We start from the raw sequence: 24,848 nt of genomic DNA on the forward strand, positions 1-24,848 counted from the left end.
GCTAAACACAAATTTCATTTATTTTTCATATATATCTTATAGAAGTTATAGCGGTGATTTTATACAATACTTTTAATAGCTTTGTGCATGAAATAAAGTTTGTGCACATTGAACAGTTGTGGCATCTCCTAGCTTGCGTACTCTTACATATTACTAATTTTGCCACACTCTGTTGCTTGGCCACGTGTCCTGGTTTTCATCTGTGAAATGATAAGGATGTGTTTAGTACAGAAGCCTTAAAGCACAACTAAATTTTTCTGTGTTATATCAACTGTGTCAACAATTATATCTAGCAAATTTTACTATCTTTCAGTATACTGAACGCTCTATTCCACTTGCAAATTATATTACTAGTTATGAAAAATAAGCTCCCTTTAACATCCATAAATCATTAGATTAAAAACATGGTATAAAACCCAGAACTTAATATACTAAATATTAATTCGGTAAGGATAGTAGGACAGCTTTTGGGTTCAATGATTACTGCACAGTGACCTTTAAAGGACAATATAATATAGGTGGTAAACAAGACAGCAGTCCCTTCAAAACACAGATTGAAATAAATAGAATGGACATATGAAAGCAGTATAGAATGCACTTGGGAAAAGAAAGGCTCAAAGTGATAAAAATACACAGACAAACATGATGAACATGCTGTGATAGTGTTCTGAACTTGAAGTCCTATACTTTCCATTCTGTGGGATTCCAATGTCACTCATAGCCTAAAATCAATGCATTTCTGGATAGAATTGGGATTCCACTACCAACACCCATGTATAGATTTCATGAACTACAATGATAACATAATGATAACATCTTTAAAACACACATATTTTCTTCTACACATATATATGCCATGCCATACCATTTTTGGGGAGCATGGGACAGAAGAAAGGGCTCCAATCTCAGTAAAATGTAAAATACGATAAAACTAAGAAGACATGGTAAAAAGCATAGGAGTAGCAGATTAAATGAAAGCAGAAAAACACAGAATATGCTAACAACAATGAACCACAAATGAGAAAGAATCTCCTAGCAAATATAAGCTCAAACATACCATCAGTCAACAATTCCCAGGGCAGTGAGTTTTCTTTATGAGCTCCATTGGCTCAGATGTCACTGATCCAAGACGGATTGAAGTAAAAGATAGTGCCAAAAATTATAATAGCGTGAAGGTGTCCTTATTACTGGGGTTTTCCAAGATAACTGTTTCACTTTGCTATTCTGACAACTTCCAGACTTTTCATTCGATATATAATTCAGAAACCATTCTCGTAAGTCAGAGTTTTCCAAACATTTTATGGTGACACAGTTTTTAGACATGCATCATTTCACAACACAGTAATTCAGTTTTACTAGCAAATCAGAGATTAAACGACCCCCTTATAAGAAATACAGACACATGTATAACTTGCAGTAATGAAATGTATGGGGACCCAACATATCTCATGAAAACCTTTTATTTATATTTTTAAATTATAGATGTATTGCTTATTTCACATAGATTCAGATGTTCCTTGTTATAGTCATGTGACACACATGCATACTGCAGTCAACACACCAACATGTCGCAACATACAGTTTGGAAAGCTCTTGGCCTTGCTGGGTGGAGCTGATGGAAACTGCAAGCCAAAATAATATAATGGAAGACCAAAAATGCTCGACATGTGTTATAACCAATGCAGCAAATATGATAGCAATTTTGTAATATGTTAGGAGAATCTACAGTAGAGTCTCACTTATCCAACATCTCACTTATCCAGCAAAACGTTGGATAAGCGAATATGTTGGATAATAAGGAGAGATTAAGAAAAAGCCTATTAAACATCAAAATAGGTTATGATTTTACAAATTAAGCACCAAAACATCATGTTATACAACATATTTGAATGAAAACGTAGTTCAATACACAGTAATGTTATGTTACAGTAATTACTGTATTTACAAATTTAGCACCAAAATATCATGATATATTGAAAACATTGACTACAAAAATGCGTTGGATAATCCAGAATGTTGGATAAGCGAGTGTTGGATAAGTGAGACTCTACTGTACTTTCCACAACATATTATCTAGATCACAACTATTCCAGGTGAATGCCCTGTTATTTCATAAAGTGTCCCAAAGAAAGAATCATATCAATGTAATTTTAGGGAGAAGGCAGATATTATGCATATTTTTAAAGAAGTTCAAAGCTGTCATCTGATATCAGGATAATTTGTTAACTTTTCCCAGCCAGGGTAAGAGGAATTGATGGGAATGACTTAATCACTGGAAGGTCCTTTACGTGGAGCATATTGGGGCAAATCATGGGACTGTGAGGCAAATCCATCACTCAGCGTCCCACATTGCTCGCATCACCTGCTTTGCCCATCACACACTGGAAATGTACCTTTCTGGTGTATTTCTATGCTGTCACCATGATTTCCAATCTGAAGACAGGTAATCTCCTATGTTCAGAATTCCCAGTCATAGTACACTTTGCTGACATAGCCATCATGGAGCCCTGCCAGAAGTAGATGTGCATCATATGATGAGGACTCCATGCTGGCTGTGTTGTCAAAGTGTTTTTAGATAGGGAATTTGCAAATGGTTATCTATGCTGCTCTGATACTTCCATGAGGGGGGCAGGTTCAGGCCAATGAAAACCTTTTTTTTTTCTATTTCTACATATTGTGTCTGTCTTCTTCCATATTTCAAACTGCAGCTTGTTTTCTGACAATTTCAGATAAGTAACGAACTCTACAGATTTTCAAACACACAAATATACTGTGCTGCAGGCCTCATTAAGGTTTCTGGCCTTTAAGAAATGCAGCTAGCTAATCTAAAGAAATAATCAAGGGAAAGTAAGATACAAGCATGCTGCTTTAAAATAATATCCTTTCAGCAGTGCTGATTGGATTGGGAATTTGCTAAGGACATGATAAAAAAGCTCAAGCAGCTCTAAACAGCGGCATCAATTATTTTATTCTTTCAAACACTCTGGCCTTCCTTAAGGCATTTTTTGCATCTGAAGTTAAACATTAAAAATAAAGCCAACACTGGTATCCCTCAGCTGAAGATCATTTTTGAAACATACAAACCTGGAGAATTAAAGCTCATTGCATCCTCCCATGAAGTTTGGGGCCTGCTGCAAGCTGCTTCATGACAAAGTTGGTCCTGGTCTCTTTGCCAAAGAAAGGCATTTTAAAAATGTTTGGTAGCAATTTTTTTTCTACCAAACCAGAGAAAAATGCCAAAAATGTTAAAGACATTCTAAAACTATGTTAGTGCAATTCTATGCAGATGAGAATTACCCCAAAGTTATAACTGGAACATGCAGCCAGATCATTTTACATTCTTTTCAACATTACTTTTCTATCATGGTGATTATAATGTAAAGGCTTTATCCTTGCCAATAAAGCCCATTTATTTATATGGTAAAGGAAAAAATAAGTAGCCTTAAACGGATTACAGAGAAGGCTGTACGATACTACACATCAATAAACATCTTTATTTAGGAAGCTTTACAGCACTAATACGGAAACCTCATACTATTAAAAAGAATCATGATAACCAAACAGCTATGAATAGAAAAATTACATTTGAACTGTTCTGCCAATAAAAAGAAGAGATATATGATTTGCTTTGCAGACTGTGCTTTTTTTCCAGGTCTCTCATCTCTTCAACTTCTGCTTTATCTCCTCTTTTGAATGGGCACTGTACACAGTCTAGCTTTGGCCAATACCCTGCTGCTATCAATTTTTGGACAGTTTTAATCCTTAAAATTGATTTGTTTTCTCTTGTCTAAATCTCCTTAATTGTAGTGCTTCAGGAAACAGTCTTTATGGAACAGTGAAAACTAGAAATGTGTTGCTATAGTATTGAATTGTCAACATCATGTCCTTGTTTATATTTCAATTAAAAATCACTTTGTAAACCGGTCCTTAATCTCTTTTTGAAAACTGAATATTTGCACTACTTAAGAAAGAATGCCTAGAAGGAAATAAAAAGATGAATTTGTTAAATTTTCTTCTTTATGCACTAAGTTTTTCTAGTCAAGCAGCTTTCTTCTCTATGTTGGTTGAGCAATCATGTTATTTTTCGGAAATTACAGAAAAAACGTCACCTCTGGTTTATTTCTCAGTCCGCTCCCACCTTAACAACTATAGTACAACACAATGGTTAGACAAAATTCTGGAAATAAAGAACATGGATAAACTGACTTTTTTATTAAAACAGAGTAATGGTAAAGATATAAAAATGACAGATTGGTCAATTTTTGAAGATCACATAAACAAGAGCAAATAAATAACCTTAAATGCATTAGGAATATCAAAAAGGGAGGAAAAGACTATTGAGCTTAATAGGGTTATAGGCTTATACCCATACCATTAAAGGCAGAAGGAGGTAGTCAAACATTTATATACTATATTTTTCTTTCTTTTTTTATAAATACATTTTTATGAGTAATATTTTTCATTTTAATTTTTTTTATATATATATATATATATATATATATATATATATATATATATACACATACATACTTTTTTCTCTTCTTTTTGTTTGCTTTCTGGATTTTGGTGAACTGTCGGTGGGAGTTGTGTGTTTTTCTCTCTCTCTCTCTCTTCTTTAATTTTATTTTTGATCTATTCTATCCTTTCACTCACCTTTCCTATCAAAAATTGTTCTCACACTTTTGCTGGATTCAACACTAGAAATAATACAAATTATTTTTAAAATAAGAGAGTACAACTGCTCTATCTAATGTGGCCCTTTTCCAAAAGTCATTCTCATGTCTTGTTAACAACCATTTGCTTTTTCTTTTACTCTTACTATATGATTCCCTTCCATAACATGTTTCCTTTTATGCCATTGTGTAAGTTGAAGACGTGCAGCAGTTGCACATTTTCAGAGTTGGTACAAGGTTGGTATCCAAGACATCATTTTAAAACACATTTATGCAAAGTGGTTGTGGCAAACAGCTCAATGGCTGCCTTGCACAAAACTATAGACCTTGCACTAGCAAGGATTTTCATTCAACTGAGGTTAAATTGGCATTTAGGGCTATTTACTGATATGTCCTTCATGCCTTTGTTCTACATTATCTTTCAGCACCTGCTTCTCATTATATTCTTGTATACAATCTCTCTTATTTATTTGTATTTATTTATTTAATTTGTATACCGCTCTTCTTCTTTAGCAATCCCACATATTGCTCTGTATCACAATCATTCTTATTCTGCCTTGATGGGTATATATGTTCTTCCTTCAAAGCGCTTCATCAAAATCCACCTTGGGTGTATTGCTAAAGTCTCATCTAAACTACCCTGGCTAATTTGGGGTCAGTCTGCGGCAGAAATGCTCCAGATTGGATCTGGAGACATCCATGTACACTGTCCTGAACCTGCGGTGGCAGGAGATTGGTGTCCAGATGGTCCTGTCAATTCAAGGTTGCATTGGCAAACAACCATAAAATTCTGTGGGAGACCCCCTTTTTCTTCCTGGTCATTTGGCTCAATTTCTGATGTCAGAAGGGTCACTCACAATGGCCAGGAGCTCTGAAAGAACTCTGCAGCTGCTTGACAGCAGCAGCCACATACAACCAACAAGAAAAGAAAAAAGGGATGTTGGTGGTGACCTATATTGACAATGGACTGGTTCAAATCAGATCCTGCTGTCCACATTGCACTGAAGCCATTGGATTACTTCAGAGTTTCAGGCAAACTCTGTAGCATCCTCCAACCTTTTTAAACAAAGTACTAAGCCAAGTTAACCCGGGTTACCTCATAATGACCACCAGAAGTTCTGGAATGTTATGTGGAGAATCAGGATCCAATGCAAAGGTGACTAGACCCATGGAGACAAGCATGGTGTCTTCAGTATTAGTTTTGAGATGTCTAATTGTATTTCCTTACATTTACTACTTGTCATTCCTGTTCCTTTCTCCATTGTTTCCCCATGCCTCTTTTGAGACTGTATACTCTTTTAATCCCATCGGTATTTTTCCTATATTCTGTCACGTACATTAAGATCAAGGAGTTTTGTGCAATTTAAAGACCTGCACGGTTATTATAACATTTCATCAAGTGCATGAATATTATCTGTTACAAGTATATACAGTTGGTCCACTGTATCTACAGATTCTGTATCCACGGATTCAACCATCCACAGCTTGAAAATATTTTATAATCTAAAGGGCCAACCTCGTTTTTGCCATTTTTTATATATAACACAATTTACCACACCATTGTATTTAATCAAACTTGAGCTCCCACAGATTTCAATTCCCTGAAACCAAAATCCAAGGCCCCACTATATTCCATTTTCTCACATGCATTTTATTTATCAAAATATTGATGTTCGGCCCTATGTTGTGGTATCTCAATGAGAAACACAAAGTCAATTTTACCTATTTAAAGCCATTTAAAGCAGCAAAAAAGAATGCACAATATCATAGAAGCATAGAATCATAGAATCATAGAATAGTAGAGTTGGAAGAGACCTCATGGGCCATCCAGTCCAACCCCCTGCCAAGAAGCAGGAAACAATTCCACTAACAGGACATTGAACAATTCCACAACAATAATTTAATGCAAAACAATTTCCAGCCAGGTAAACACACATATATAACCTGGCATAATATTTCTTGCATCTTATGGAGTGGATGACAATCCACTAAACATGTGCATTATTCTTTAAAATGCCGCAAGACTTGGGTTATTTTTGTTAAAAAACAAAACAAAAACCAACAGCAACCCGAAAAATGTGCATATATATAAGCTTATAATGGTATTTTTTTTAAAAAAGACATTTCTTGCCACAAACAACTAATCAGTCTAAATAGTATGTTCATAATACAGTGTTATTTTCCTCTAAACATAAGCTATGGACATAGAGCACACCAAGTGAACATTTCAGTTTGTCCTTGCCTACAACATTTACTTGATTATACACATTTTCATGCATCAGCACACAGTGAAGCAGACTTGGGTGCCTTACCATGTCAAATTGCACAGTAAGCACGAGAACACTTCAATTGGAAAATGATGGGAATCTTGGAGGAGCAGCACAAAATAGATGCAGATGGTAAAAGAAAGAGGCAATTCAGAATGATGACAGCGTCTACAGACCGGAAATTATTCCAAGCTACAGGTATTTTTTTAAACTCTAGAAATAGCATACATGGTTTTCAAAATGCTGGCGCTGTTGTTTAGCTTGTTTGGAACAAACTATCTCAGCATAGAAATGAATGGGCTGTTTTACACTCTAAAGGGATTTTTTAAAGTTGCTGAAACATTAATAATTGTATGTAATTTTATCCATTAAGTTATACAAAAGCTGTTTGCAGAACAGCTCAGTTAAATGACCACATACTGAGTTTTAGTATCTATTGCAAACTGACTCATCCCATGTTGAGAATTCCATATTTTTAACCTTCCTGTCAAACTCCCAATAGAATATATGTTCACCTCTGATTTTCTCTGACCACAGAGAGTTAACTAGGGAACGGGACATTTGAGTTTTTGTTAATATACTGTTGAGTGAGCTTTTTGTACAATTGTTTCCATTGAAATAAACAGATGTTCTGTCATCACTAAGTTCAGCACAATCAAAAGAGGTTTAAAGATATCAGTTACTAAAATGTAATTTCAATATATAAAAGAAAGAAGTTTCCAAGGCTCTTGCTGCTTATTTCCCTTGTAAAGGTGACCCTCCACATTCGCTGAGGCACAGGACCCCCATGGAAGTGGGGAAAATGCTGTTTTTACAAGAGATAGATCTCTCTAAGAATCTCTAAATCAGAGCTTTCCAAACAAAGCATCACAAACATATGGGGCCTATGCAAAATAAGCAATAAATCATATATATTTTAATAATATAGATAAATGAAATATGTTCATGAGATGTGTTATGTCCCCATACTTTTCATTATTACAATTTATGTATGTATCTGAAGCTCTTATTAGGGGTTGGTTAAACCTCTGGTTTGCTAGTAAAACTGAATTACTGTTGTGTCATGAAATGATACATTTCTAAAAATGTGTCACCACACTTTTGGAAAGCTCTACTCTAGCTCCTTCAGCATGATTCTATGGTCAACCTCCACAGAACTGAACTGAAGGACCCAGAGATTCCTAGAGACAATGTTTCAATCACATCCGTGAATGATCAAATCCACAAATCCAACACAAAAATGTGGATGGCCAACCATAATTTAAATGTTTGGCTTTTTTCTCAAAATAAAATATTACTTTATCTTCTTAGTATCTTCTAATTTCCTCAAACTGAATTTCTCTTTGGTTCATCTACACCAGGGGTCCTCAAACTTTTTAAGTGGAGGGCCGGTTCATGGTCCCTCAGGCTGTTGAGGGGCCGAATTATCATTTGAAAAAAAAAATCCGAACAAATTCCTATGCACACTGCACATGTCTTATTTGTAGTGCAAAAAAAAAAAAACAACAACAACCCAACAACAACTATTTATTTATTTATTTACTACATTTATACCCCACCCTCTCTCACCCCGAAGGGGACTCAGAGCGGCTTACAAGTTGTATGTACAGACAATATATTATTAGCATTATGTATTACTATATTGTCCTATACCACTACTGTAATATTTCACCTGTCACATCAGCACTTTTAATCTTGTACCCATTACTCTGGCCCGGCCCAGTTTTATTGTGTTTTAGCGTATTGTTTACTGCTTGTTGTTTATACTGTTTTAATTGTTTTAATTTGCCTTTTGTTTTGTATTGTTATATTGTGTGTTGAGGCCTTGGCCTTTGTAAGCCGCATCGAGTCCTTCGGGAGATGCTAGCGGGGTACAAATGAAGTTAATAATAATAATAATAATAATAATAATAATAATAATAATAGTAATATTACATTTAATATGTAATGTATAATTAATGTTATTATATTGTATAATTATTAGTATTATATTGTATTACATTATAATATTAGTATCAATATTATACCGGTATGTATACACAATATATTCAATTACAGTCGAGTCTAACTTATCCAAGCTAAACGGGCCAGCAGAAGCTTGGATAAGCGAATATCTTGGATAATAAGGAGGGATTAAACATCAAATTAGGTTATGATTTTACAAATTAAGCACCAAAACATCATGTTATACAACAAATTTGACAGAAAAGGTAGTTCAATATGCAGTAATGTTATGTTGTAATTACTGTATTTACGAATTTAGCACCAAAATATCACGATATATTGAAAACATTGACTACAAAAATGGCTTGGATGATCCAGAGGCTTGGATAAGCGAGGCTTGGACATGCAGTCATGCCAGCCACATGACCTTGGAGGTGTCTACGGACAACGTCAGGGGAAAACCTTTACCTTTTAAGTCTTAATACTGAGGGCGGGGGCCAGGTAAATGACCTTAGAGGGCCGCATCCGGCCCCCGGGCCTTAGTTTGGGGACCCCTGATCTACACGTACACGACAATCTGAGACTGGTCCAGAACATTGCTGCTTGGGACCAGGTCTGGATTCAATGGAGTTGTTTACATGCTCTTCCCCAAACTGCAGAATTGATGGAAAATGAACCCAGACTATCCAGTCAGGTTGAACCTGGTTCAGCTTCACTGAATAGTTATCCTTCCTTAGACTTTTATAGCTATCACTGCAGATGGCAAAGAGCCTTGGAGAGCTCTTGGCCATTGCTGAGTCCTTTGTCATCATCAAAGGTGCCCTCTCCAGAAGAGAAACCTTCTCCTTGGTCACACAGGCCTTTGCCTTACACAGCAAAGGCACCCAGAGGCAATCAGAAGCTTTCCAGAGTTCTACAGGCCTTCAAAGCTAGGAAATAACAAGTTGTGTGTGTGAATAGCAAAGAGACACAACCACAATTTAAACTGAACTTGTTATCTCATCATCATTCTCACAAGGCTTGCATTTCTATTACTATTCGCACATGCAGCCTGCATTCACAGCTATTCCTAGGCACTTCACTTGTAGAGTTAAGTCTACGAAAGCTTATACTGCCAACTCCTATCTCTTAGTTGGTCTTAAATATCCCTTTTCAAAGAATGTGTATATTTTCACAACTGTGACAGAGACAGTTGTGCTTTTATAGAAGCATACATAAATTGAGTATGGATGGATTTGAACAGTTAATTAAAACTCCTCTATTTTAAGTGGTGCCCTGGTTGAACAGTTGTCCAATTTTAGATAAACAATCAAACCTGTCTCTCAATAGCAATCACTCAGTAATTTTAATTATCAATTTTCCTTCCTCCAAGTAGCATTTTGGTTCCATTTCTACATTATAAAGTAAATTAGACTGAAAGTCATCCAGTAAGCTTCAGTTCCCAGCCAAGATTAGAACTTTAGTTTTATTATCAACTATGACACATAAGCCATTTATTTCCCTCGCTGAAGGCTCCCTGCCCTAGCACATTTGTACTGTCTGCAATGTCAGAGTTAAATCCCTGCAAAGCATTCATGGTTTGTGATATGGTAGTGAAAGCAGCTGGTACTATCCCTCACAAGCATTTGTTTGCTAGTACAACAGGTAATACAATTAGACCATTAGCAACTGTACAGAAATCTGACTCCTATGCAGACTTGGCATACATAAAATATTATAACTGACTGCCTTACATGATGGAAGGTTAAGCAGCAAATACCCATCAGAACGACCATCAGCTATAAAGGATTCTCTTCAATGTATCTCCTAAGTTTTCCATAAAGATAATGGGGCACTATTTGTACCAATTTTATCCAAATATTTCTTAAATCCTCAACCTGTCTGGATAAAAAGGAGCAATGTGAGGGGAAAATGTGGCAGTTCCTTTAAGACTAACTGGCTTTTATTGTCACATGAGTTTTTCTGGATATAAACTCGTTTCTTCGGATGCTGTATACATGGTATTAAGGTCTCAGACATCAAGTATATTTATACAGTTGTGGGACAGAATGTAGTATGATCCAGAAAAATGCAAATAATATTCCATGTCTTAAAAGTTTTGAAGGGCTGGGAGAGATGATACAGTAGTCAGTTAGTATTGATGTGTGAATCTGCTTAACATAAATCAGTTTACCTGGGTTCAAAACTCTCTCTGGAAGGTTGCTTTCATTATTTGTGCAATAGCAAGAATTCCTGTATTAACATATGTAGTGTGCACATGTTACAAATTAACATATGTCTGGAAACCTATTTTTCAGAGGGACACTTGATCACTTCAAATATAATCTGTGACAGGATTGCTGAAATGTAGTTCTCATGCACACAGGAACATGCATAGACACCATTAACCTGTTTTAGGAATGATTACTGATCAAAAGATCACTGCTCATCTCATAACAATGTCTAAATCCTCTTTGTAAGAATGTTTCAATCCTAATGATCTGAAAATCCTAGAATTAAATTTTTTCAATCCCTAACACATGCCATTCTTAACATGCACGCTGATCCATCATTTGGGGGATATATGTCCTATTGCCTAGAAATCTAATAGTGCCAAAACAATAACAAAACATCAAAAGGGGCAGGAGATGCTTAGGTAATAGTTGGTATAATGTGGAGCTCTAGTGGTGGCAAAGAAGAAGAGCAAGATGTAGAATAAATGTAACTGTATAAAGAAGCTGCATAGGGGCTTCAAAATAGGGCAGAAACATTTATCGATATAGGATTGCTATTTCTTATCTGAAATGCTTGGACCAGAAGCATTCCATATGACCAGTTTTGGCATATCTGAATGTGCATACGCATACTGAGATACCTAACCAGATACCTTCAAGAACATAGTTGTGGAGTGCCTCTTCATTTGTCTCTCAGAGCCGCAGTCTCTCTCCAGCTTTACGTTCACAAGGCTGGAGAGAGACAGAGGATCTGAAAGCTGAATTAACAGGACCATCGCAGCCACCACCTTGAAAGCAGGAGATGGTGGCTGATTGCAAAAGTTGTTGAGTTAATAGGTTTTCAGACTTCTAGATAAGGGAGGCTGAACCTGAAATACAAATTTGTTTCAGTAATAAATGCTTAGATCTAAATTTAATGCAGTTAGGCATACTTAGGTTCATTAATTCCAGCAAATTTACTTTATTATTATATTATTATGATTATTATGATATACCCTGCTTTATCTCTCCCAAATGAAATAAAGCAGCTTAACTCAGAGCAAGGGGTTCAAATTACAGGAAAGGAGATTCCACCCGAACATTAAGAAGATGGTCCTGGCCATAAGAGCTGTTCGACAGTGGAACTCTCTGCCTCAGAGTGTGGTGGAGGCGCCTTCTTTGGAGGCTTTTAAACAGAGGCTGGATGGCTGTCAGGCGTACTTTGACTACTTTTTCTGCATGGCAGGGGGTTGGACTAGATGGCCCATGTGGTCTCTTTCAACACTACTATTCTATAATTCTGAATTGTATTCAGGCCTGATGCACAATGGTGGAAATACTCATTCTTCAACTTCATAAGAAAACTTCATCAGAAAAAAAATCAACATTTGAGATGGTAACATTTATGAAAGACAATTATTGAGTCAAAGCCTAGCAAAACGTTTGTGTATCCTTGTCTGATGAATATAGTATCCATTCAAGTTATACAGAGTGAATCTTCAAACATAAATGTTGATCTAACAATCACCTCTGCTTCTATAAAAAAGCAAAACTCTTTTTCTCCCAAAACAAATGTTTTGTGACATTAGTCACCTGCCATAAAACATTTGTTTTGGATTTTTAAAAAGAGTTTTATGTTACTTGAATGTTTATGCTTCCATGATTTGGAAATGTAGTTGGGCCAATAAACTGAATCATCTCACTTGCTTTGTTTCGTTTGTCTGTAGGACCAACATGATTACCAAAATGAGTCTCTGGCTGTAGCTCACTTCCAAAGAGATGTCAACACTGTTGAAAATGATAACAAGAAGCTCAAATATTGGCACTAGTCATTACAGTAAAGGCCAATTCAGACACTGCATGTTTAGTGTAACCCAAGAAATTTGACATATACATCTAGAGATGTAAAGTATGATTCTAACAAATGTATAGCATTGCATACAGGTAGCTTGGAACAGTGATTTAAGTCTTGGAAACAACCCACTGGGTGATCTTAAACAAGTCATGCTATTTCAATCTCCAAGGGAGGCAAATCATGCCAGAGCAACCAAACATGTTAGGCTCACCTTTGAATTGTTACAAGTCAGAAATGACTTAATGGCAATAAACAACAATAATATAGGTGAAGAAGCACAACTGGCTGCAGATTACTACACTTTAGGCAAAATATATCACTGGGTAAAGTCCAAAAATAATTGAATTTTCAGAGGCTCCATCATCCTGTAGCGGCCACTGCATTATGAGTCACAGATGAAGTGTTCATGACATATTACATGATCTGGTGTCAGGCTCACTGTCTATCCCCACTTCCACAAATCCTTATACCATACGACCCCCACCCCACCCATCCACCCCCACATCCAAGGGGATAGGTTCTAAGACATACACAAACACACACATGCATGGGTATCTGAAACCATGGATAGCAGGGATAATATTGACTATTCTTAGGTCTGAAGCATGCCATAGAAGGTACTGGAGAACCTACAACCTCATCAGACGGGCTAAACTCAATGGCATGCAATGGCCCACTTGTGCCACAGAGTCCACTGGCTCCCTTCTTACGATGTCAAACTACTTCTGGGGGGCACCGTAGTAAAAGTAAAGAGGGAGCATTGTATGCCACCACCATGGCGACATGAAAGGCTTCCCGTGTTGCATTGGCAAGAATGGGGGGAAGCAGGGTGGCAGGTGCTTTCCCCCATGGAAAATGATAAGGAGGATGCCAGGCAATGTGGGGCATGGGGCAACGGGTTCCCCATGCCCCACACCAGACCCCACAGGATTCACTACGATCCATGGTGAATCTAGCAGCTAATGTGATGAGGTCCCTAGTGAGGCCCACAAAGACTTCAAAGGGCAATTTTTGAGCATGTGTGAGTGAAGTGATGTATATGGAATCCCTGGATAAGTGGTTTGTACTGTATTACTGTTTTGCAGTAAAAACATCTTCTTAGATGTAGTAGTTTCCGTTACAAAGGACCACAAGGGTACTTGAGAACAGAATCAAAACTCTGTACCTGCTCCCCAAAAACTGCATGTTTAGGGGGTCCTACAACTAAGGGCCCTTCCACACAGCCATATAACCAAGAATATCAAGGCAGAAAATCCCACAATAGCTGCTTTGAACTGTGTTATCTGAGTCCGCACTGCCATATATTCCAGTTCAAAGCAGAAAGTGGGGCGTTTTATTCAGCTGTGTGGAAGGGGCCTGAGACAATTTGTTCCCAATAAGTACCTGATAAACCTACCAGCTGCCAGAAATTTAGAAGGTCAAAGAACTAACTCACAGCTATCCCATATTCTGTGCTGTTCTTTAACGTACAATGGGACACAGCATATACAAGTACCTGCAACTTATTTTAAAGGCTATGCTAGTTTCAAGAAGCTTGGAGAAAACAGGCTATTCCTCTGATAACATCTAATACACCCAAGAGCACACTGCAGAAAACTAAGCAGAAACTGCATCACTTAAACCCTTTACAAAGAGATATGTAGCAAGAAAATCATAAACTGTTACAAAATACTGACCCTGTGTTCAGAGAATCCAAAATTAAATGGTTGCTTTGCTTGCAAAGAATTTCCAGTGAAGTTAATGCATTTCAGTAGTGATTTCATAATCTGAATAATGACATACAACATGAGACATGCAGTCACTTGGTAAAATATCCCTGCATAATGATGAAGGAAACAGTAACCCAAATGTTTATATATTCTTTAACACAAAATGAAACCAAGCACTAAAATTAGTTTTGCATCTGTGTTTAACTGTCTGATGTATTTAACATATTGGTCTGTTCAGAACAGTCAGGCAAGAGGAGGGAACAGCCACTGATGCAGACCAAATAGTTCTATTAAATGCATGTCTTTCGATCATTTGATTAAAAGTAATTATGTTCAATGGAGTTTCATCCCAAACAACTGTGTGTGTGATTTCAGCTGCGCACAGCAATGCTATACAGTTTTACTCTAGGGAGAAAACAGACTAAATTAAAAGGTACTGATTCCCAGGTAAGTAAATATGGGATTACAATATCAGCCTGCACCTCAAAAATGAAGTTATTAGGGAGGACTCCAACTGTGATTTAATTTTCAATTTGCATGCTTAAGATCATATTGTAGAGATTCAAACAATTTAAGCCAGGACTTTAAAGCACGTTATACGATTTCAAGACACTCACTCAACCCTTTAATACAGTCATTTTTTCCTGAACGAACCATGGCAATATTGTGCTCAAAAGTGCCAGTTCTTCCACATACTAAGCTTAGAGCTGCCATTATATGTTAATAAGGTTATCTCTACAAGTAAAAGCCCCATTGAGTTCAAGGGGACATATTTCCAGGTAAGTGGATGGTTGCAATCATGTCACCCTTTCTGCTGCCAATTCCAACCTCCGGAGGACAAAAAATTATTTTAATATTTTACTTTCAAACCCTCCTTCACCATCACCCAACTTTTCAAAGGAGCACATATCTACACTGTGTTCAACAACTGCTAATACACAGATGTTGTCTGGTTATAAGGGAGTGTTTCCCAGCTGTTCCCATTTACCTGGTGGGCAGTTGCATTCTGGAGTAGCTTCTCTTGCTGTTCTGATTTTTGCCATATGCTCATAGGACTTCTGCAAGGAAGAGAGGAGTTGATTGAAAATACAGTAAATAGTGTCAATGCTCTGCAGCAGAAACTGAGAAAGAGTGTTAAATGAGTTGTGTGTGCATAATCATGATTTACTGCTATTTCATAACCCACTAAACTGGCAATAGCTTCTGCAGTTGGATTTCATTCAAATTGCATCATTCATTCACGCAGACAACTAATGGCTTCGATCATCCCTCACACACATTACACACAGAGACATGAAAACGAGAGCTTTTCTTTGTATTAGTTTGCACTGGTGTTCTAGATCCTCCATCTGAACCCTTTCTGACAACATTTGAGAAGTACAGAATAAATGCTGAAAAATTTGATTTGGGGTGAATATCTGTAAATTAGAGATGAGAGAGCAATGAATATTTTATACATGAAGGTCAAATACTAGCACATTATAGGAGTAACTGCTGCCAATAAAATTCTAGCGGCAGCCTGCCAAACTGTCCCCGGAGACTGATCCTGGCAGCCCATTGAAACTTGGATCCACACTTTACTGCCACATGTCTGCATGGGTTTCTGGTTGAGCCTGGAACATTTCTTTTATCTTTCCAAAGATCTCAGCAAAGCATTTGGGAGCCACAACATTAAACATTGAGTTTTTTCAAAAAAGAAAAGAAAAACAGTGTTCTCTTAGGATTCAGCGGGAACAGAATCACTTTGAAATGTACACAGTGCTCCCTGATAATGTAGCTTGTGTCTGTTTTTACAAGTCTTTGGTTTTATAAGGTTCCCACTTTATTCCATTTCCATGGAATACAACAGAACCCTGCTTTTGGTTCACAGCACTTCATAAAGCATCACAGCAAGCCTTACGTTTATGAATTTCCTCAAGGAAGTGCCAGCCAGGGCCTCATTTCTATGAAGAAAGAAGCCACTGCTCTATCCAGATGCTACATCGCTTAGGAACATCATCATCCTTTATAACCTGGTATGTGTTACAGTGGTTGGTAATGGGAAAACATGAGAAAAGCACACTGTACATGGACAGAGGCACTCTGGTAGCATTACTGTCTTGTAAAGTAACATTGAGAGAAAACATGGAATAGTGGGTTGAGTGCAGGACTAAGAGTACATCCACAAGATAGGATTGATACAGTTTGATACCATTTTAACTGCCATGGCTGGAGCCCCCGGTGCCACAATGGGTTAAACCCTTGTGCTGGCAGAACTGCTGACCGAAAGATAGGCAGTTCGAAACAAGGGAGCGGGGTGAGCTCCCATCTGTCAGCTCCAGCTTCCCATGCAGGGACATGAGAGTAACCTCCCCTGGGCAATGTCCTTGCAGATGGCCAATTCTCTCACACCAGAAATGACATGCAGTTTCTCAAGTTGCTCCTGACACTAAAAAAAAAAACTGCCATGGCTTGATGCTATGGAAACATGGGAGTCATTGTTTTACAAGATCTTTCGCTTTCTCTCCCAAAGATTTCCAGTGCCTCACCAAATTACAAATCCCAAGATTCCATAACATGGAACCATGGCAGTTAAATTGGTGTCACACTGCAGTGTTGATGGCCTCCAGAACTCTGGGAAACCAGGGTTCAGATTCCTTCTCTGCCAAGAAAATCTCTGAGTGGGTGACCTTGAGCAGGTCTCATACTCTCTCAGCCTTAGAGAAGAAAGCAATGGCAAACCTGTTCTGACCAAATCCTGCCAAAAAACCTCTATAATAGAATTAGACTGTACTTGAAGGCACATAATATGATCAACAACATAACATTAGCCATGAAGAGATGGTCTCTCTGGCATACAAGACACACAGGCCACAGAGACCTCTGCCCTGAACTGTGTCCCTATCAAGTCATCTAAAATCAATTCTATATGGGTTGTTGTGAGTTTTCCTGGCTGTATGGCCATGTTCCAGAAGCATTCTCTCCTGACATTTTGCCCATATCTATGGCAGGCATCCTCAGAGGCTGTGAGGTATATTGAAAACTAGGAAAGGGAGGTTTATATATCCGTGGAAGGTCCAGGATGGGAGAAAAAATGATTGTCTGTTAGAGGCAGGTGTGAATGTTGTAATTAATCACCTTGTTTAGCATTGAAAAGCCTTGCAGCTTCTAGGCCTGGCTGATTCCTGCCTGGGGGGAATCCTTTGTGGGGAGGTATTAGCTGGCTTTGGGGGTAAATCCAACACTGGTCCTATCTCAAAGTGACCTTTTTGAAAATAATGGAACTTGAAGAAGTTGGGATGTAAATCCCATTAATCTCAGCATGTCTCCCTTAACTGGGACAAACTCTGAATGGATCCCTTAGTTCCTTTAATTCTCAATTCAGACACATCCCAAAACAAACATTCACCTATTCCACACCTCTTCCCTCAATATTTACCCAGTTTGTCTCTCTCTTTATGCCACAGTCTTACTTTTATTTGCTGTCTTTGGCTGTGAGTTAGAGGGTCAAATATACAACTGGCCAGTAAGCTTCCAGTAAACACACATTCCTGGGCTGGCTGGCTGGCAAAATGGGATGTCCCAGGCCCACCTTTTTCCTGGGATGCCCTAGGTTGGCCCTGCGCTGTGGAACGAATGCAGTGTGACACCATTTTGACTCAATCCTACTAGTAGGAGTTGCACTCTTTGGCAAAGAAGCAAAAGATCTTGCAGAACTATGAGTCCTATGATTCTGTAGCAGAGAGCCATGGCAGTTAAAGTGGGGTCAAACCTCATTCATTCCACAGCACAGATCAGCGTTTCTCAACCTGGGAGTTGGGACCACTGAGGGGGGTCATGAGGGGGTGTAAGAGGGGTCGGTTCTGTGTGGGAAATTTGGCCCAATTCTATCATTGGTGGGGTTCAGGGGGCTCTTTGATTGTAGGTGAACGATAAATCTCAGCAACTACAACTCCCAAATGTATCCACCGGTGTTCACATTGGGGCATATTGAGTATTCGTGCCAAGTGTGGTCCAGATCCATCATTGTTTGAGTCCACAGTGCTCTCTAGATGTAGGTGAACTACAACTCTAAAACCTAAATACCTTTCCGGTATTTTCTGTTGATCATGGGAGTTCTGTGTGCCAAGTTTGGTTCAACTCCATCATGGGTGGAGTTCAGGATTTTCTTTGATTGTAGGTGAACTATAAATCCCAGCAACTACAACTCCCAAATGACAAAATCAATCCCCTCCCCAACCCCACCAGTATTCAAATTTGGGCGTATCAGGTATTTGTGCCAAATTTGGTCCAGTGAATGAAAATACATCCTGTATATCAGTTATTTATGTTACAATTCATAACAGTAGCAAAATTACAGGAATGAAGTAGCAACGAAAATAATTTTATGGTAGGGAGATGGGTCACCACAACATGAGGAACTGTATGAAGGGGTTGAGAACCACTGGTGTAGATGCAGCCTTAGGCTCAACCTCAGTGAGCAGCACATACCTGAGCCAGAAGCCGCTCCACTTTGTCCTGTACCAGTGAATTCAGCTGATCCAAAGAATAGCCGGGCAGTGTCAGATAAGAAGCAGCATCAGCAGATATGTCCCCTCGGGCACTCTCGATGGCGGAGACCCTGACTTGAAGGTCACCGGTCTTCACTCCCAGATAGACAGAGGCAGCGATGGAGATGAGAGAGAGGAGGAGGGCGGGCAGGAGCCAGGCCAGGGGCGCAGTCCAGTTGGGGCAGCAGCGCTGGTCCCCGAAGCAGCCCGCCTTCCCCTTGGCATCCTGACCCCCGGCGTCGGGGTTTTTGCTCACCATGCTGAGATGGGAAGGGAAGGGCTCCCTTTCCTCCTTCACTCCTTCCTCTCTTCCTCTTTTGCCACCAAAAGACCGGGAACAGCAATCAAAGGCAAAGCGGAAAATCCAAGCCAGGCGCGCAACTTTCAGTGCAGAAATGCGGCGCGCGTCGCAGGCTTCATGGCAAGATTTCCTAGGGTTGCCCCACAAACGTGGGACCTTCGTAGAAGAGCTCTCCGCCCAATCTATATCTCAGCCCGCTCCCTATTCCCAGGTATGAGTTTCTTCCCCTCGATGGCGCGCAAAGACAGACTTGTTGCTTCTTTCCGCTCTTGTTCTTTCTAGTTCTTGGTGCACTCCAAGAATCCCCCTCTACCTCAATTTGCGGCAGCGATGTCTCGGCCCCCTCCTCCGCCGGTCCTTGCAGCCCCCTTCTTTGCCCGCCGAGGCGATCTCAGGAGCGGCTGTCAGGAACAGGAGCCGTCGCCTCCTCCGCTTGCTGGCTTCTCCGGACTGTTCTCCGCGCACGCCGCCTTCCAGCGCTTGCCAGGACCTCTCGCGGGGGCTCATTAGCATAATGTATTCACCTAGACCGAGGGGCGGGCGCCCCCCACTCGCCCTGGCCGGGAAGGCAGGCAGGGGATTCGGCTGCTTTGCATAATATATGCAGAGCCTCCGACAGCTCTTTCGCCTTCTCAGCCGGCTGCTGCTTCTGCAAGGTTCTCTTCTGGACCTTATGGGACTGGAACACTTACTCTTACTTGGAGGAAGGAATAGGTGGAAAGAGGGGGGGGGGGGGGGAGTCACTCCAAGTTTTGCTCAGCGGTGGGAAAGGAGAGAGTTGGGATGTTTTAGAGAATGGGAAAAAATGAAGTGGGGACATGCTCACAAACCATAGTTGTTAAGCATCCATAATCACGCAGGATGTACATTGTGTTGTCGAAGGCTTTCATGGCCGGGATCACAGGGTTGTTGTATGTCTTTTGGGCTGTGTGGCCATGTTCCAGAAGTATTCTCTCCTGACGTTTCGCCCACATCTATGGCAGGCATCCTCATACCTCCATACCTCACAACCTCTGAGGATGCCTGCCATAGATGTGGGCGAAACGTCAGGAGAGAATACTTCTGGAACATGGCCACACAGCCCAAAAGACATACAACAACCCAGGATGTACATTCTCTGCTCACTAAAGGAAAGCCTTGTCTCTACATTAAAAAATCCCATACCTTGTATGCACTCTGATTCTAATGCATGCCATCTCTGAGGATTCCTTTGCAATGAATTTATTTGTTTCAATCCGATTTTTAAAAAGTGTATTTTACTCTAGAATGGAAAAATAAATAAAGTGGGTGTATATGTTGTTAAAGGGCCTCTGGTGGCACAGTGTGTTAAAACGCTGAGCTGCTGAACTTGCGGACTGAAAGGTGCCAGGTTCAAATCCCAGGAGCGGAATGAGTGCCCGCTGTTAGCCCCAGCTCCTGCCAACCTAGCAGTTCGAAAACATGCCAATGTGAGTAGATCAATAGGTACCGCTCCGGCAGGAAGGTAACAGCGCTCCATGCAGTCATGCCAGCCACATGACCTTGGAGATGTCTATGGACAACGCCGGCTCTTTGGCTTAGAAATGGAGATGAGCACCAACCCCCAGAGTCGGTCATGACTGGACTTAACGTCAGGGGAAAGCTTTACCTTTACTATATGTTCTTGAAGGCTTCATGTCCGGAACATGGGGGCATGTTTGTTTACAAAGCATGGTTGTTAAGCACCCATAGTCACTCAGGATGCATATTCTCTGCTCAGTTACTAAAGGCACTTTCTAAAGGAGAGGCTTGTCTCTACATAAAAAATCCCATACCTTGGGTTGCTGTGAGTTTTCTGGGTTGTATGGCCATCTTCCAGAGGCATTCTTTCCTGACATTTTGCCTGCATCTATGGCAGGCATCCTCAGAGGTAATGAGGTATGTTAGAAACTAGGCAAGTGGGGTTTATATATCTGTGGAATACCCAGGATGGTAGAAAGAACTCTTGTCTGTTTGAGGCCGGTGTGAATGTTTCAGTTGGCCACTTTGATTAGCATTGAATAGCCTTTCAGTTTCAAGATCTGGCTGTTTACTGCCTGGGGGAATCCTTTGTTGGGAGGTGTTAGCTGGCCCTGATTTATTCATGTCTGGAATTCTTCTGCTTTTTGAGTGTTCTAGATTTACTGTCCTGATTTTGGAGTTTTTAAATACTGGTAGCCAGATTTTGTTCATTTTCATGGTTTCCTCTTCTTGTTGAAATTGTCCAAATGCTTGTGGATTTCAATGGCTTCTCGGTGTAGTCTGACATTGTGGTTGTTCAAGTGATCCAGCATTTCTGTGTTCTCAAATAATATTCTGTGTCCAGGTTGGTTCATCAGGTGCTCTGCTATGGCTGACTTCTCTGGTTGAGTTAGTCTGCAGTGCCTTTCATGTTCCTTGATTCGTATTTGGGCAATGCTGCATTTGGTGATCTCTCTGTAGACTTTCCCACAGCTGCATGGTATACGGTAGACTCCTGCAGAGGTGGGAGGATCCCTCTTGTCCTTTGTTGAATGTAGCATTGGTTGGATTTTCTTAGTGAGTCTGCAGATAGTTTGTAGGTTGTGTTTCTCATCGGCTTCCCTATGCAGTCAGTGGTTCCTCTGATGTATGGTAAGAACTTGATGTATGACAGCAACCCAATGATTCCGGCCATGATAGCCTTTGAGAACACATTCTCTGCTCAGTTACTAAAGGTACTTACTAAAGGAGAGGCTACATAAAAAAACGCATACCTTGTATGCACTCTAATTCTAATACATGCCAGCTGTGGGGATTCCTTTGCAATACATTTCTTTCGATTTCATTCCAGTTTTTAAAAGTGTCTTTTATTCTAAGAATGTTTTACAGAAAATGTAGACTTTTACATATCTAACATACTAATGTATAAGAACAGACATTTTAATTTTTTTTAAGGACCCTTAAAACTGAAGTCAATTTATCCACAGGTCAATGTGACAACTGTATTTTCATTCATTCTTTTTGAAAGAAAAGGGAACCATCTCCTTCGCTGAGCAGATTGGCAAAAGGTAAGAGCTTAATTCTAGGCGAATATAAAAGAAATACAGACCCTTTCTACTCTCTCTGCCATGATGCCACTTCTTACATTTTGAAATGTCTGGATAGGGAAAATAGCAGCTGTGGCCAAGGGTTGCTGCCCCAATGAGACAGTATTGGCTCATTTCCCTCTCTGCAGAATAACCCTCAACTTGTCCATGGATCATATCAAAATTCATAGCATTGGCCCCAAAGTCTACCCCACAGCTTACAAATGAAATTGATGTGTGACATTCAGATGGCATCACTTCGCTTTGTCATTGGGATGAGGAGTGAGTTAGTGGTGGGTGAAACTCTGGTGGGCAGTATTATGACCAGGAAGTGGTTCTTTCCCAGGCTGTGTGTGTGTGTAACTGAAAATAAATATGAAATATTGGAAATGTGGTCAATCTCCTAACAGCAAGGTGAGTTCACCAGGAAGAAATGTGTGACTAGTCATGGCGATCTCACCATGATGTTTGTGATGCGTGTGGCATTAAAGTGGTCAACGTGCACCAGTAAACTATGCTGCCAAACAAAGAAAATGTTAATATAGACAAGCCTTAGGAGGCAAACTCACTGAATTCAAAGAATCTTTCAAGGAGATATGCAGAAGACTACACTGCTAATTTCAAATCAATTTTGGGATGGCTGATGGTTGGCCTGGACTCTAAGAGCAGAGGGATTGAGCAGACCTTCATCCCTGCCAACCTGTATGTTGATTCCTGGTTGGGGGATAAACTTGCCAGAGTGAAAACTGGAGTGGGCTCCTGTTCTTTAATGGTTGTATAGATGAGCCTAAAGGCACCGTATCACATTTGATCTTGGAGGCTAAGCACAGGAATGAACTGATAAAAAGCACTTTTGAATATTCACAAAAATCTTCTGAAATTCATGGAGTCACCATAACTTGACAGGCAACTTCAAGGCATATAAAGAAGAGACAATTTCAGCAGATGTTGTTTGTTACTTGGTACTGTGACAAGTGAGTTTAGTTGAAATTACCCCTTGTACACAACCATCAAGGGCACAGAAGCCCACTTCAGATTTGCAAGCTGGCAACATTAGATGTGAAGATATATAATGGGTGATGCCTGGTTCAACAACAGTCCATGTGAAAAAGATCTTGGAGTCTTCGCGGATTTTGAGCTGCATCAAAAGGGGTATACTGTCTAGATCAAGGGAAGTCATGGTGCCTCTCTATTTGGCTTTGGTTAGACCTCACCTGGAATATTGTGTTCAGTTCTGGACACCACAGTTGAAAAGAGATATTGACAAGCTGGAAGATGTACAGAAGAGGGCAACTAAAATGATCAAAGGTCTGGAGACCATGCCCTATGAGGAACATCTTAAAGAGCTGGGTATATTTAGCCTGCAGAAGAGAAGGTTGAGAGGAGACATGATAGCCATGTATAAATGTATGAAAGAATGTCATAAGAAAGAGGGAGCAGGCTTGTTTTATGCTGCCCTGGACTCAGATCAACGGGTTCAAATTACTAGACAGGAGATTCCACCTGAACATTAGGAGAATGTGAGACCTGTTCAGTTGTGGAACTCTCTGCCTTGGAGTGTGGTGGAAGCTCCTTCTTTGGAAGCTTTTAAACAGAAGCTGGATGGTCATCTGTTGGGGGTGCTTTGTTTGTGTTTTTACTGTATATGGAAAGTAGTTGGACTAGATGGCCCATGTGGCCTCTTCCAACACTATATTTTTTTGATTCTATTGGTATTTAATCCAGTATACCTCACCTTTTAATTTATTTGTACATGCCTTAGTCTTACAACTGTCATAGGACAACTGGAAGTAATTTTGTAAAGTTAATAAAGGAACTGAACATTGCTCATGATAAGACTCTTGTAATTCTACAAATAATTTTAAATAACAATTATTTGTAATTTTACAAATAAACAGTGCAAATTATAGGAATGAAAGCCTAGCCTTTTGAAAACAGTGCTAGCAACAAACATTGTTAAAGCATACAAACCAATAGGAGATGAAGACCTATGACACTATGTTGATTTTGTAGCCCAAGCTAAGATGTCTGACTACAACTAATTGTGGACCACTGCAATAGCCCCAAGGCATCAACATCCCTGGAGCTTTCAGCATCAGCATAGCAATAATATCCAGAAATGCAAAAAACCAGGCAGTGGCCACATATGGTTTCAGATACTTTGATAAACATTTGCACTTAATTTAGGGTGAAATCTCTTAACACCATTGTAGCAACTCATGCCTATAGCATCTGGTAAATCAGCTACCAGATTTATTATGTCAAGGCTACAATGAGAAAAAATGTAACATGTTAATGTAGTTTTAACAGGAAACAGGAGAAATTAGCACAGAA

The 24,848-nt window shown here is 39.6% G+C and overlaps 1 protein-coding gene across 1 annotated transcript in view; it reads right to left on the reverse strand.

Moving 5' to 3' along the window:
• Positions 1–20,110, reverse strand: part of col25a1 (collagen type XXV alpha 1 chain) — a 378,768-nt gene extending 358,658 nt beyond the window's left edge. Inside the window, exons 1-2 of the mRNA XM_062982969.1 lie at positions 19,111–20,110; positions 15,629–15,698 (exon numbers count right to left, since the gene is read on the reverse strand). Of these exons, the coding sequence (XP_062839039.1) occupies positions 15,629–15,698; positions 19,111–19,428 (388 nt within the window). The 5' untranslated portion in view covers positions 19,429–20,110. The remainder of the gene's footprint in view (positions 1–15,628; positions 15,699–19,110) is intronic.
• Positions 20,111–24,848: the final 4,738 nt, after the last annotated feature.

The sequence above is a fragment of the Anolis carolinensis genome, chromosome 5, assembly GCF_035594765.1.
Source record: "Anolis carolinensis isolate JA03-04 chromosome 5, rAnoCar3.1.pri, whole genome shotgun sequence".
Lineage (NCBI taxonomy): Eukaryota > Metazoa > Chordata > Lepidosauria > Squamata > Dactyloidae > Anolis > Anolis carolinensis.